The 14,239-nt window shown below is 40.0% G+C and overlaps 1 protein-coding gene across 2 annotated transcripts in view; it reads left to right on the top strand.

The window, feature by feature from the left end:
- LOC126175457 (jouberin-like) overlaps positions 1 to 14,239 on the top strand; it is a 457,590-nt gene that overhangs the window by 290,878 nt on the left and 152,473 nt on the right. For both annotated transcript variants that reach the window (XM_049922262.1, XM_049922261.1), the window contains exon 6: positions 1,792 to 1,965. In XM_049922262.1, coding sequence (XP_049778219.1) covers positions 1,792 to 1,965 — 174 coding nt within the window. The remainder of the gene's footprint in view (positions 1 to 1,791; positions 1,966 to 14,239) is intronic.

Genomic DNA, 14,239 nt, shown 5'->3' with positions numbered 1-14,239 from the left:
CATCTATCTGTATCTAGAGTTATCCCATGTGAAAGTGTTAAAATGTTTTCAAACTGTTTGCAAATCATGTAACTGAGGTGGGGCTTTTATACCAGTGAAGCAACAACCTAGTCAGATTGGGAGACTGTCTGCAAACAATGTCCAGGCTAGCCGGCAAACCAGCCCTCATCGATAATCTATGAGGCAGATTTGATCTGGGCCATTGTACATTCCTGAGTTCCTGGTGGGTGATGGAAGCCTGCCTTTACAACATTTAATTTACCCATTTTTCCATTTGCGTTATATAAACAGTTTTATTTTTTGAAATAAGGTCAAACAATAAAAAATAAAGTGGTTTCAGATGAACTGATGATGTTTACAAAATTAACAACAAATTTAACAAAAATCTTAATATAAGCTTTGTCCAATATACGTAGTGCAGAGTGTTACTGTGGATAAAAGGTGCCAATAAATCAATAAATATATGAGGAGTGTTCAAAATAATAGGTGAAAAACAACACTGTGGCTATAATTGAAGTTTTCATTCAAAAATAATCACCAGAAGCATGAGCACAACTATCACACTGTTTTATGAGCTGAAGGATTCCCTGTTCCCAGAACAGGCTGTGGTTGTGATGGGAGCTTGTCCTCCAGTGTGTTCTTTAGTTCATTGTTCAAGCTGAAGCACTTCCCTCTGAGGTGATTTTTAAATGAACCAAACACATGGAAGTCACAGGATGACATATCTGGGCCTTAGGGTGGATGGTCAAGCTGTTTGCACTTGAACTTGGCTATTACACTTTGTGTGACCTTGGAGATGTGTGAATGCACATTATTGTGGTGCAGAATCATTCCCTCCATGAGCAGTTTAGGTTGTTTATTCTTGATGGACTTGCATAGCCTACAGATTGTCACACAACACACATCACTGTTAATGATTTTTCCATGCTCAGAGAATTCAATGAGTATTGGACCTTGGACATCAAAAAAGACATTGAGCACCACCTTGGCTGCCTTAGGACAGAGCTTTGAATTTTTGAGAGGGAGGTGACAGTGCATGCTTCCATTGCCTAGATGTCTCACTATGGTATCCCAAAGTGGCATATGCAAATTTCAACTGGTTTGGTTGTTATGATGTTTTGTACATGTTTTGTACCTTTATAGTTGAACATTCCTTATACATACATTGATGTGAGGTAAACAGTTAGAGGTAAACCACAAGTGATAGTATAATGAAGAAACACCAACTGTTTCCAGAAGGGTGGTATTTATGTCTGTTGTGATAAATAGTCATTTGGAGACTTTTTAATATAATAAAGCTAATGTCACTAATGACTATTAGATTTTGGTGTTGACATTTAATCAATAATACAACATAAAGAAGCAGTTCATGATGGGTAGTTCTCCATGCTAATATGTGCAAATGTTCAAATGTTTGTGAAATCTTATGGGACTTAACTGCTGAGGTCATCAGTCCCTAAGCTTGTACATGCTACTTAGCCTAAATTATCCTAAGGACAAACACACACACCCATGCCCGAGGGAGGACTTGAACCTCCGCTGTGCTAATATGTGTCTTGGCTTTTTCTACATCCGTCAATGTTCCCCTTAACAATGGGATGATGGATGTATAGGTACAACACTACAAGATATGTTCTGAGTTGTTTAAGACATGTTCTGTTGTCTAATTTTAAGTTTCTTCACTTAACAGATCAAAATTTTTCAATGATTTGTCATGTATTAAGTTTGCCCAGTATTTTGAATGACCTGTCCAAGTCTTGTCTGTGTGAAAAAAGTGAATGTTCTCCACAGGCAACTCTAGAAAAAATTCAGTGGTCACGACTGCCTTTCCAGTCATGCAAAGTGCCAAATCATTGTGTATCAATGTTTGGTCCCACAACCCAGAGTGGATGTCTTTCTCTCTCCTTCAGTCACTCTGGCAGTTTGTTGGCCTGTGGGATGGATCATGAGATCTGCATCTATGAGGTAAGATATTTATCTTGCATAATGATATTTTTGCTTATTTTAACGTTCCTGTATAACTGAAGAAGCAAAGCAGCAAAATCTGAGAGTGGTGGAGAACCCAAATTAACAAGAATTTTTCTCTACTAGTTGACAGAGCAATAATTTCAGATTCTGCCCCTATATTTCTTCATTAGACATCATTTTTTACCAGTGAATCAGTGGCATCAGTGTGAAAATGTGATTGTTGTCAGTGTAACTGTTTTTGTAAGCAGTCTTCTATGTGGTCGGCAATTTTTCAATGGCAGTTATTGAGTACCAATGTCCTAACATCAGGTGCTGCTTCTTGTTGGGGTAATCACCAGTAGAAACTGTTGCAATGATTTAGATGGCTTATGGGAAGGAAGCTTTGGGCCAAGTGAGAGTTTACAAGTTGTTTTCTCATTTGAAAAGTGCTCAACTATCAATTGAAGACAAATCACAGCCAGGCCATCCTTGGATTTCCACAACAGATGAAAATGTTGCACAAATGCCATGTTGTGATCCTGTTTGATCCTCATAGAGCAAGTGATGAAGTGGTGGAAATGACTGGAATATCCTGGGATTCATTGGTATTTGTGCTAATGAACTTTGACTGAAGATTCAAAGGTAAAATGTATTGCAGCAAAATTAATTCCACTGTGCTTTCTGACAATCAAGGAACCAATCATTAACATGTATGCTGGGAATTGAATGAACAGTCAGAAAGTGAAATGATTTTGATGAAAAAGTCATCACAGGTGACAAATCATGGCATTATGGTCATGATCCAGAAACCAAGTAACAGTCCTGCCAATGAAAGACTTCTTCATCATCAAGACCTAATAAAGCAAAGCAAGTATGATACAATTTGAGGACAATGTTAGTTTGTTTTTTGACAGCAAGGGAATCATCCACCATGAATTTGCTCCCCAGGGTACCACAGTTAACTGACATTACTTCCTTGCAGTGCTAAAATGATTACATGAAGCAGTGAGAAAAAATGCCCCACACTGTGGCATTGCCTCTGTGCATACAGCATTGAGGGCCAGGCAGTTTTCTGGAAAAAAAAGTATTTTCATGAAAATTTCTAAGAACATACATCTCCATTCTTTATATGAATCAGGTAGACACAATAGTGACAAAATAAGAGAAATTAAGGCATCTACAGTAATGTATAGGTACCATTCTTCCTGAATGGTAATTGTGATTGAAATGGGAAGTGAATGTATCATGCATGTGTAGATGTAAAACTGAAATTTAATTCAAAGTAACTGGAAAGAAGAAATTAGATATAAAGGCAGAAAGACTCATAAGTATGACAATGAAATAAAAATGAATAAGTAAATGACAAATATTGTTTCCTTCTGTTCGAGCAAAGAAAAGAAATCAATGGTAATAAGTGTAGTGATATTTTGTAAAGTAGTATACACACCACAATAGGATCATCATCTGACATCAATTTTCTGCTGCTACTTATTTCATGTGGTGAACAATTTAAGCTAATACTGAAATCCTGTACATACTGTGTATAAATTGCTGGCGTTTTAATGCTAAATAATTGTTTTAATAAAATATGGCATTTCCTGGTTTATTGATTTGCAAATAAAAAAGCTAAATAACTCCTTAAGAAAAAAGTTACATTATGTTCAGTTATTTACATTGCACAAAAAAGGCAGTCTTCTTTTTGTAGAACAAATACTCCTTTACCTTTGACTTCACTACCTGAGAAAATTTCCCAACAAACATTTATGCTAGTCTTTATGTAAGTTCATCTATGGTTGTTTTTTTGCCTTTGATTCTCATGTTCAACAAAAAAATTATGTTCAAACAAGCTGAAAAACTCTGACAGTAACAGATAAAATTAAGAGCATTAAGGTGTAAAATTGGAGCTTGTGTTAGGATGTTACCAGTAGAATTAAGAGAAGTTGGTCTCCACCCCCAAAAGCTAAAGCAACTCTATTTACTAGAAAACTCACTTATCAGTAACCACTATTTGTTACTTGCTTCCCATTTTCCACCACTTGAAATGCCCTTGATTTCAAACAAATTGTTTGAAAAATATTCTCCAGACATTCCACCAAATGAAATCTTCATAGCATCAAGCTAGTTTTTCACTGATGGCATATACTTGTGTTCTACTACACCAACACAACAAAGACTATTGTGTGAATTCAAATGGATGGCAATTGAAGAATTCCAGAAGTTTGAGCATAGGTGAGACATGTGCCTAGATCCATTGTTATTATAGAATAGAAAAGCAGTAGAGCATTAAACCCAGATATTGCCCCATGGCTTTAAGAAATAAGTGATAGGGTCAACCTAATTGCAAAATGCTATGTAAACATATTATCGGTTAGTCTTGTCAACTATCACAACCATCACAACTCAGATACAGAGGTCACTGAAAGATTAGTCCACTGAGAGATTAGATTTGTATGATTGTACAGCTGCTGAGAAGCCATTTGTAGGGAGGTGCAAATGATCCTCTGTAGAGCAATGGAAGAAGTTTATATGCTGTTGTACATAATGTAGTACTCAGACCAGTCTCTGCTGATCTGGCAGGTTCCTGCAAGTAGTAGTATCTGCATATGTTGTCCTGACCATGAAATTTGGTGGAAGTGGTGTGGTAGTCTAGGGGGACAGTGAGTATTCTAGTATGGACTTGAGCCATTACTTTTAGTTGTCAAACTGAAAGTAAGGGTTTATGAAAATACTTTAGACAGCAGAATACTTCATATAACTTGACGATAGTTGGGAATCATACTTTACCCATGTCATAAAAATAATGCTTATCTCCACAAAGAAAGGATCTATTTCTACATCTACATCTACATCTACATGGATGCTCTGCAAATCACATTTAACTGCCTGGCAGAGGGTTCATTGAACCACCTTCACTATTCTCTATTATTCCAATCTCGTATAACACATGGAAAGAATGAACACCTATATCTTTCCGTACGAGCTCTGATTTCCCTTATTTTATCATGGTGATTGTTCTTCCCTATGTAGGTCAGTGTCAACAAAATATTTTCACATTCGGAGGAGAAAGTTGGTGATTGGAATTTCATGAGAAGATTCCGTCGCAACGAAAAATGCCTTTCTTTTAATGATTTCCAGCCCAAATCCTGTATCATTTCTGTGACACACTCTCCCATATTTTGTGATAATACAAAATGTGCTGTCTTTCTTTGAACTTTTTTGATATACTCCATCAGTCCTATATGGTAAGGATCCCACACCACACAGCAGTATTCTAAAAGAGGACGGACAAGCGCAGCGTAGGCAGTCTCCTCAGTAGGTCTGTTACATTTTCTAAGTGTCCTGCCAATAAAACACAGTCTTTGGTTAGCCTTCCCCACAACATTTTCTATGTGTTCCTTCTAATTTAAGTTGTTTGTAATTGTAATACCTAGGTATTTAGTGGAGTTTACAGCTTTTATATTAGACTGATCTATTGTGTAACCGAAGTTTAACGAGTTCCTTTTAGCACTCATGTGGATGACCTCACACTTTACGCTATTTAGGGTCAACTGCCACTTTTCGCACCATTCAGATATCTTTTCTAAATCATTTTGCAGTTTGTTTTGATCTTCTGATGACTTTATTAGTTGATAAACGACAACGTCATCTGCAAACAACCAGAGACTGCTGCACAGATTGTCTCCAAAATCGCTTATATAGATAAGGAACAGCAAAGAGCCTATAACACTGCCTTGGGGAATGCCAGAAATCACTTCTATTTTACTCAATGACTTTCCATCAATTACGACGAACTTTGACCTCTCTGACAGGAAATCACAAATCCAGTCACATAACGGAGACGATATTCCATAAGCACGCAATTTCACTATGATTTGCTTGAGTGGTACAACGTCAAAAGCCTTCCGGAAATCAAGAAGTATGGAATTGATCTGAAATCCTATGTCAATAGCACTCAACACTTCATGTGAATAAAGAGCTGGTTGTGTTTCACAGGAATGATATTTTCTAAACCCATGTTGACTGTGTGTCAATAGGCCATTTTCTTCGAGGTGATTCATAATGTTCGAACACAATATATTTTCTAAAATCCAGCTGCATATTGATGTTAATGATATGGGCCTGTAATTTAGTGGATTACTCCTACTACCTTTCTTGAATATTGGTGTGACCTGTGCAACTTTCCAGTCTTTGGGTACAGATCTTTCGTTGAACAAATGGTTGTATATGATTGTTAAGTATGCAGCTATTTGCAGCTGTTCTCGATTCGAATTCTGGAATATTTACTTCGTTTTCTTTTGTGAAGGCATTTTGGAAGGCTGTGTTTAGTAACTCTGCTTTGGCAGCACTGTCTTCGATAGTATCTCCATTGCTATCACGCAGAGATGGCATTGATTGTTTCTTGCTGCTAACATACTTCACGTATGACCAGAATGTCTTTGGATTTTCTGCCAGGTTTTGAGACAAAGTTTCATTGTGGAAACTGTTGTAGGCATCTCACATTGAATTCCACACTAAATTTTGAGCTTCTGTGAAAGGTCACCAATCTTGGGGATTTTGCATCTGTTTAAATTTGGCATGTTTGTTTCGTTGTTTCTGCAACAGTGTTCTAACCCACTTTGTGTACCAAGGAGGATCAGCTCCATCGTTTGTTAATATAAATCTCTAAATTGCTGCCGATACTATTTCAGAGAATACGTTTAGCACAATTTCAGATGATATTTTATATGTACCTCCGGAATTAAACATGTATTTTCGCTAACATATTGAGGGTAAATTAAAGTCACCACCAACTATTATCGTATGAGTTGGGTACGTGTTTGAAATCAAACTCAAGTTTTCTTTGAACCTCTCAACAACTGTATCATCTGAATGGGAGGTCGGTAAAAGGATCCAATTATTATTTTATTCAGGTTGTGAACAATGAATACTAACTCACAGGAAGTATTTACTTCAATTTCTCGACAAGATAAACTACTCCTGACAATGTTTCTTGTATCTATGTTCTTCCTGTGTTCAGTCCTCACCCTTTGTGACTGAAGCCCTTCTTGTGTTTTCCCAAGACCCTCTAACCTAAAAAACCACCCAGTCCACACCACACAGCCCCTGCTACCTGTGTAGCCACCTCCTGCATATAGTGGACACCTGACCTATTCAGCGGAACCCGAAACCCAACCACCCTTTGGCGCAAGTCGAGAAATCTGCAGCCTACATGATTGCAGAACCATCTGAGCCTCTGATTCAGACCCTCCACTCAGCTCTGTTCCATAGGTCCACAATCGGTCCTGTCGACTATGCTGCAAATGGTCAGCTTTGCTTTCATCTTGCAAGCAAGACTGGCAGCCTTTACCACTTCTGTTAGCCACTCAAAACCAGAGAGAATCTCTTCTGATCCAAAGTGACACACATCATTGATAGTGACGTGAGCAACCACTTGCAGTTGGCTGCACCCTGTGCTCTTCATGGCATCTGGGAGGACCCTTTCCACATCTGGAATGACTCCAACTGGTATGCACACGGAGTGCACATTGGTTTCCTTACCCTTATTGTCAGCCAAGTCCCTAAGGGTCCCCATAACACATCTAATGTTGGAGCTCCCAGCTACCAATAATCCCACCCTCTGCGATTGCCCAGATCTTTCAGGCTGAGGGGTTTCCTCTGAAACAGGACAGGTGACAGCATCTGGCTCAGCGATAGTGTCAGCCACAGACAGCACCTGGAACCTGTTTGTCAGACAAACCCAGAAGGGCCTTACGTGCAGCCACCTGGGAACTCTTTCACCACCTGCTTCGCCTCAGGGCTACCTCCCACTCGACCACAGGTGAAGGGTCAGCCTCAGTGCGGGCAGTAACTGGGTTGGCCACCGGTGAGGACCGATCAGAGGACTCTGACATGCTGGACGTCTGTTGGATCCCCATGGCTGGCCCACAACAGTGGTACCCATCCTCTGCAGCCTCAAGCTGTGTAACTGAAGTGAAGTGTCACCAACTCGGCTCGCATCCGCACACAACACGCACAGTCCCTGTCCATACTAAAGACCTTGGAAAAGTAAACTATGCGGAGAAATGGACTATCAGCATGTGCTGCACAACTCTACTCTAAACCCTGACAGAAATGCATGAACTGTGTCTAGTAATACACAAATATTCGAAAACCTAACTACCAAAGCACTCAGGTGAAGCTAAATAATTTGCCCCTGATTAGAAACTTGTAATATATCACAAAATTGGTGTACTTTCCAACACAAATGAAAACATGACAACTGTGGCTATTAGATATTAAATTGACACACAGAAACTCAAGAACCTAAACTATTAAAGGACACATATGATACAATAAAATTCTCTCCTGATTAGGAGCTCATAAATGTCACAATATCGGTTACTTCCCTGTTGCTGCATCTGCCTCGGTCATCTACTGCTGCCTGACTGGATCACAACAGTATGCCCAGAAGGAAGTAGATTGGATTTGCTTTGACTGGCCAGCTCAGTGGACTGATCTGCAAATTTTTGAATGCCTTTGATATGAACATTCATTCTGTACCAGATCAGTGAGTCAAAGAAATTGACAATGAGTATCCAGGATGAGTGAGACCAAATTCCTCCCTCTGTATTGCAGAGCTTTGTTGATAACCATCCTGAATAGTAAACATTATTGGTTAAAATGACTGGTGTCTGTGTGATAAACAGCATTGCTAATTGGAGGCTTTTGAACATTATCTACTTCTTCTCCTTAATGATAAGATCTGATGTAACCTGACTTTCAGCTCCAAAGTCAAATTTACTTGTTTTCGGTTTGGTTCTCATTATTTCAATTTTATTACCAGTCATTAATGCAGAAACCTTTGGTTTGATAAATATTATTTCAATATCTTCCAAAGATAGCGGATTTTTATTGGCAGTTTGAACCTTTCTTCATCTTCTAGAAATGCAGTATATACAAGGGTAAGTGAGTTGGTTTCTTTCAAACTTTTCTTATCAGAATTATCAAAGCTTATTTCTATCATTTGTGCTTCATGAAAATAATAATTAATTTTCATTTCCTTTGCTACCTTTGTACCTAAGCACAAAATTATCATTTTGCCTGGTATTATATGATCTTGAATTGGCCGAAGTTTCCAGTGCAATTAATTTGAAGTTGGAAAAACAGTTATACATTGTAGTAATAGCTGCCAGAGATGAGCTGACCTGGTGGCCAGTTGTTGACTGTGCTTGCAGTGTGATAATGTTTTGTTGGACTAGGTGATTGCACTGAAAGAGTTATTCATGGTTGCAATTGATGATTATCAGAAGGACAATATTGTGTATTACTTTATCTTGCTTTGCATCAGGTGACGAAAATGAGTGAGTCAATTTGTCTGTTTAACAACTTTGCACTAGTCAAACAAGCACATAGTACATAGCAAAGCATTTAGTTGTTTATAGCTCAATGACTTGGTTAGTGTATTGTTCCCTTTTTGTGCATCATTCATTTAGTTTATATTGAATTAGGAACTGAGGGACCAGTTGCCATAGGGAGTTATTCCACAGATAGTAAAATGTGAAAAAATAATATTGTGACAATATTATGAAAAGGATAGATTGCTGCTCACCATATGAGTTACTATTCACCATATGAGATGCAGACAGTCGTAACAAAAGACTTTCTTCTGAAATAGATGGCATACGCACGCGCGCACACACACACACACACACACACACACACACACACACACACACACACACACACACACACTCACTCATGGAAACAACTCACAGACACGTGTCCACTGTCTCTGCTCACTGAGGCCAGACTGCGAGCAACAATACATGGTGGGAGAAGCAGTGTGGGTGGTCAGGGTAAGGATGAGGCTGGGGCAGGGAGGGGGAGGGACAGCAGGGTAGCAGTGTGGAACAGTGAAGTGCTATTTGTGGTAGCATGCAGGGGTGTGTTAAGAAGATGGTAGGGTAGCTAGTTACAGATGGGAGATTAGGCAGAGGGATGGTGTTGGGGGGGGGGGGGGGGGAGGAGAGAAGTATAAAAAGGCTGTGGGTGTGTTGATAGAATAGAAGGCTATGTGGTGCTGGGGTGCTTGAGTGGGAACAGGGAAGGGGATAGGTGTGTGGAAAATTGACTAACAATGGTTGAAACTGGGGGCAGGTGAGAGGCAGTTACAGGAACATAGGATATATTGCAGCAAGAGTTCCCACCTGTGTAATTCAGAAAGGCTGGTGTTAGTAGTTAGGAAAGGCAGTGTGTTAGGCAGCATGCTCAGCAACTGGATGGTCCAGCTGTTCCTTGGTGGAATGCATCCCAACGGTTACAGCTTAGCTTGTAGATCACATGGCTGCTTTCACACTAGCCCTGCCTTTGTTGGGATACATGATGCTCCTGACTGGACTGGAGTAGGTGGTGGTTGAAGGATGTATGAGACAGGTCTTGCCTCTAAGCCTATTACAGGGATATAAGCCATGAGGCAAGAGGTTGAGAGCAGGGTTGGGGTGAGGATGGCTGAGAGTATTGTGTAGGTTTGGTGGGCAGTAGAATAACACTTTGGGATGAAGGATAGAGGATAGGACATTCCTCAATTCAGCACACGACAAGAGGTCATCGAAATCCTGCTGGAGGATGTGATTCAGTTGCTCCAGTCCTGGATGGTAAGGTTTGGAGGGACATTTTGGTCTTTGAAGGCCTCAGTGAGACCCAAGAGGCACTGGTCATCACTACAGATGCAGCAACCACAAGTGGCTAGGCTTTAGGGAAGAGACTTCTTAGTATGGAATAGGTGGCAGCTGTTGAAATGGAGGTATTGGTAGCGCTTGGTGGCTTTGATATAGACTGTGCTGATGTAGCCATCATTGAGATGGAGGTCAACGTCAAAGAAGGTGGCTTGTTGGGTTGGGGATGAGGTGAAGCGAATGGGGGAGAAACTGTTGAGGTTCTTGAGGAATGTGGGGAGGTTGATCCAGATCACTAAGATAACATTAGTGAATCTGAACCAGGGGAGGATTTTTGGATTCTGGATGGTTACGAGGGATTACTCAAGATGGCCCATGAATAGGGTGGCATAGAATGGTGCCGTTTGGATGCCATTGCAGTACTATGGATTTGTTTGTAACTTATGCCTTCTAAGGGGGAGTAATTTTGGGTAAGGATAAAGCTGGTCATGATGACCAGGAAGGAAGTTGCAGGTCTGAAACTGAACAGGCATTGGGAAAGTTAGTGTTCTATAGTGGCAAGGTCAGGGGCTTTAGGGATGTTATTGTAAAGGGAGGTGGCATCAACAGTGATGAGTAGGGCACCTTGTGGTAAAGGAATGGGAACTGTAGGGACTCAGTGGAGGAAGTGGTTGTTGGTTGTTATCTTTTATATAAGAGAGTAGGTTGTGGGTAATATGCTGAATGTGTTGATCTACAAGAACAGAGGTTCTCTCAGTGGGAATACAGAAACCAGCCACAATGGGGTGTCTCGGGGAGTTGGATTTATCTACATTGCATGTAGAAGGTAGGAGTGTGTGGCATGGTAGGGGTCAGGAGAGAGGTAGACTCAGGGGAGAGGTTCTGGCATGGGCGTAAGGATTTGAGGAGAGGCTGGAGATCCTGCTGGATTTCTGGAATGGTGTCAATGTGGCAAGTTTTGTAGGTGGATAAATCTGACAACTGGTGGAGTCCTGCCAGGTAATCCTGGTGATTAAAAACCACACTGGTGGAGCCTTTGTCAGCAGGTAGGATTATAAGGTCAGAATCAGTTTTTGCATTCTTTCAGGAGATGTAATGTTAGCTTGCATATTGAGGAGTTTGGGGAATGATGGTGAGGTAAGATCTGAGGTTAAGAAATTCTGGAAAGTTAACAGGGCATGATCTGGGAGCAGTGGGGATGGATCATGGCTGGATGGAAGAGTGAACTGGGTCAGACAGGTTTCAACATTGGTTTTGGGTTGAGTCTGATTGGTAGGGATGGTGGAAAAAAGTGTTTCCACTGTAGGGACCAGGAGAAGGAGAGAAGGTCTTTAACAAGTTCATCATTATTGAATTTGGAAGTGGGGAAAAAGGTAAGGCCTTTGGAAAGTACTGATACTTCTGTGGGACTAAGGCTTTTGGAGGAAAGATTCATGACTGTGTTTCAGGTCTGTTTAGGTACTGGAGTCTGTGGGCTGGTGGGAGTGAGTTTTTGACGGTTTGGTAAATGTAGTAGGTCTGCAAGGCAGGGTTCAACAACTATTGTATTGTGTATTGTATATTAAACCTGGGACCTAGGAACAATGGAGAGGCTTCATCCCACAGTAGCCCTCAGTGGGACGCAACCCCACAACAGGCCACAGCAGTTCACCCACCCCACTGCCCCACTGCTGCCCCACACCGAACTCAGGGTTATAGTGTGGTTCAGCCCCCAGTGGATGCCCCCGCCCCCTCCCCCTCCCAGGAATGTCTCATACCAGATGAGTGTAACCCCAAATGTTTGTGTGGTAGAGTAATGATGGTGTACATGTACATGAGGACAGTGTTTCCAATCACCAAAATAGTGTAACTGAGGCAGAATAAGGGAAACCAGCCTACATTTGCTGAGGTAACTGGAAAACCACCTTAAAAACCATCCACAGGCTGGCTGGCATACAAGACCTCAAAACTGATCCACTGGGCAGATTCGTGCCGGGAACAGCATGCCTTGGGAAGCAGCGCCTTAGACCACATGGCTAGCCGGGTGTGCTTTATCAGCTATGAAGGTATATGAGGGAGGTTTGGAATCTGTTGTGGAGATGGTGGATAATGGTAGTTCGAGGTGGCAGTGGGAGGTGAACAAGTTGGAGAGTTTTTTTGAGGTGGCATTTTTCATGCTGCTTTAGTAACTGGAAAGCAACACTTTCAGTATGGGAGATGGGATACAGGAATTTGGAACTGCAGAGCAAGAGAATTTTTTGGATGGAGAGGAGGTATTGCAAGATGTATAGGTTGTAGTAAAGGTTGTTTTTACCAGCAGAATGTTACAATATTATGCATTTTTTTTAATTTAAGTATATACTCCACAAATTTCACAAAACTGGAAAATATGAGAAATAGAAAAATAGTTATAATTTATTTACTTTTTTGAACACAAGCATCATTTCTTCAGCATTTCCATGGAATATACACTGTTTCATGCTGTCAGACAACCATAAAATGATTGTTAAAGTGCTGGGGATCTTTTTGTTTCAGTGTAAGAATGTCTCTTCCTTCAGAAAGACTGGTAGCTCAGCAGCATCAACTCATTTACCCTTTATTATTTTTCAGTTCATGTTCTGATAGTTCTTGAAGTCTTTCTTCTTCATTTTCATGACACAGGATGGTCTTAGAATGTATAATTTTCTAATATATGCATTAGTGTACCACGTAAATGCGGCTTGTGCACCCTTCTTTTTTCTTTCCCATGCAAATTTTTTGTCTCTGTGTAAGTAGTTGTGCCCTGTTAAGAGGAAATAACATTTGATATCATCATGCAGACCAAGACTCAAGGAAAAAATATACAATGTAGGTTGAAGATAAATCAAAAATGAAACCTACTCTTTTTTGTGAAGCATGCTTTCTGCTATTTCCAGTACGGTATACAAGCAGGATGCTGCTTCAAATGACCATCTGGGTGTTATACTTTCAAACCACATGGATGTTAAGATATTATCTATGTTGCATACATGAATGTCAAAACTGTACAACCAAAGTTGCCTGAGATAAAATATTTTTTCAGTTGATAGCCCTGAAGTGTTGTTACTATAAATTATAATTATCTAACAGTAATCACACTCTTCACTTCTTATATCCAATTAGAATCTTTTCAGTATTGTGTAACCTACATCATATTTAGCCTGATGAAATTTTACAGTCTGCAGTATTATTTCATTTTCTGAAAGAATCCTCTATTCACATATATTGCATGTTTCATATAAGGATAATTCAAATAAGATGTTGAAATCTGTATTAAAGACCTTGGAATAGTTCCTATGATGCAGAATGTATGCTTCTCTCCTAACATTATTTTCATATTGTTGATACATCTCAGCTGTATTCTAGAGGAACAGGCTGTGCTCCGAGACCCTTTTCTTTCTTTCACATTATCCAACACAAATGTGATACCAAATTAAACACACCAATAACAGTCACCTATACTTAGCAGTTTCACTTGAACACAAAACTCTCACAGTTTGTGAAGGAAATGTTCCATTGTACACAAAGGACACAAAAACACTTCCAAAAGTGCCATACGATTACTTTTTTTATCTTAGCTCTACAGTTCACTATTTTTATAGATGTATCATTAGGAATATTACTACAGGAAGGACTCTTAT

This window comes from Schistocerca cancellata, chromosome 3, assembly GCF_023864275.1.
Source record: "Schistocerca cancellata isolate TAMUIC-IGC-003103 chromosome 3, iqSchCanc2.1, whole genome shotgun sequence".
In the NCBI taxonomy this organism is placed as follows: domain Eukaryota; kingdom Metazoa; phylum Arthropoda; class Insecta; order Orthoptera; family Acrididae; genus Schistocerca; species Schistocerca cancellata.
This window is presented reverse-complemented; position numbering and strand designations above follow the sequence as displayed.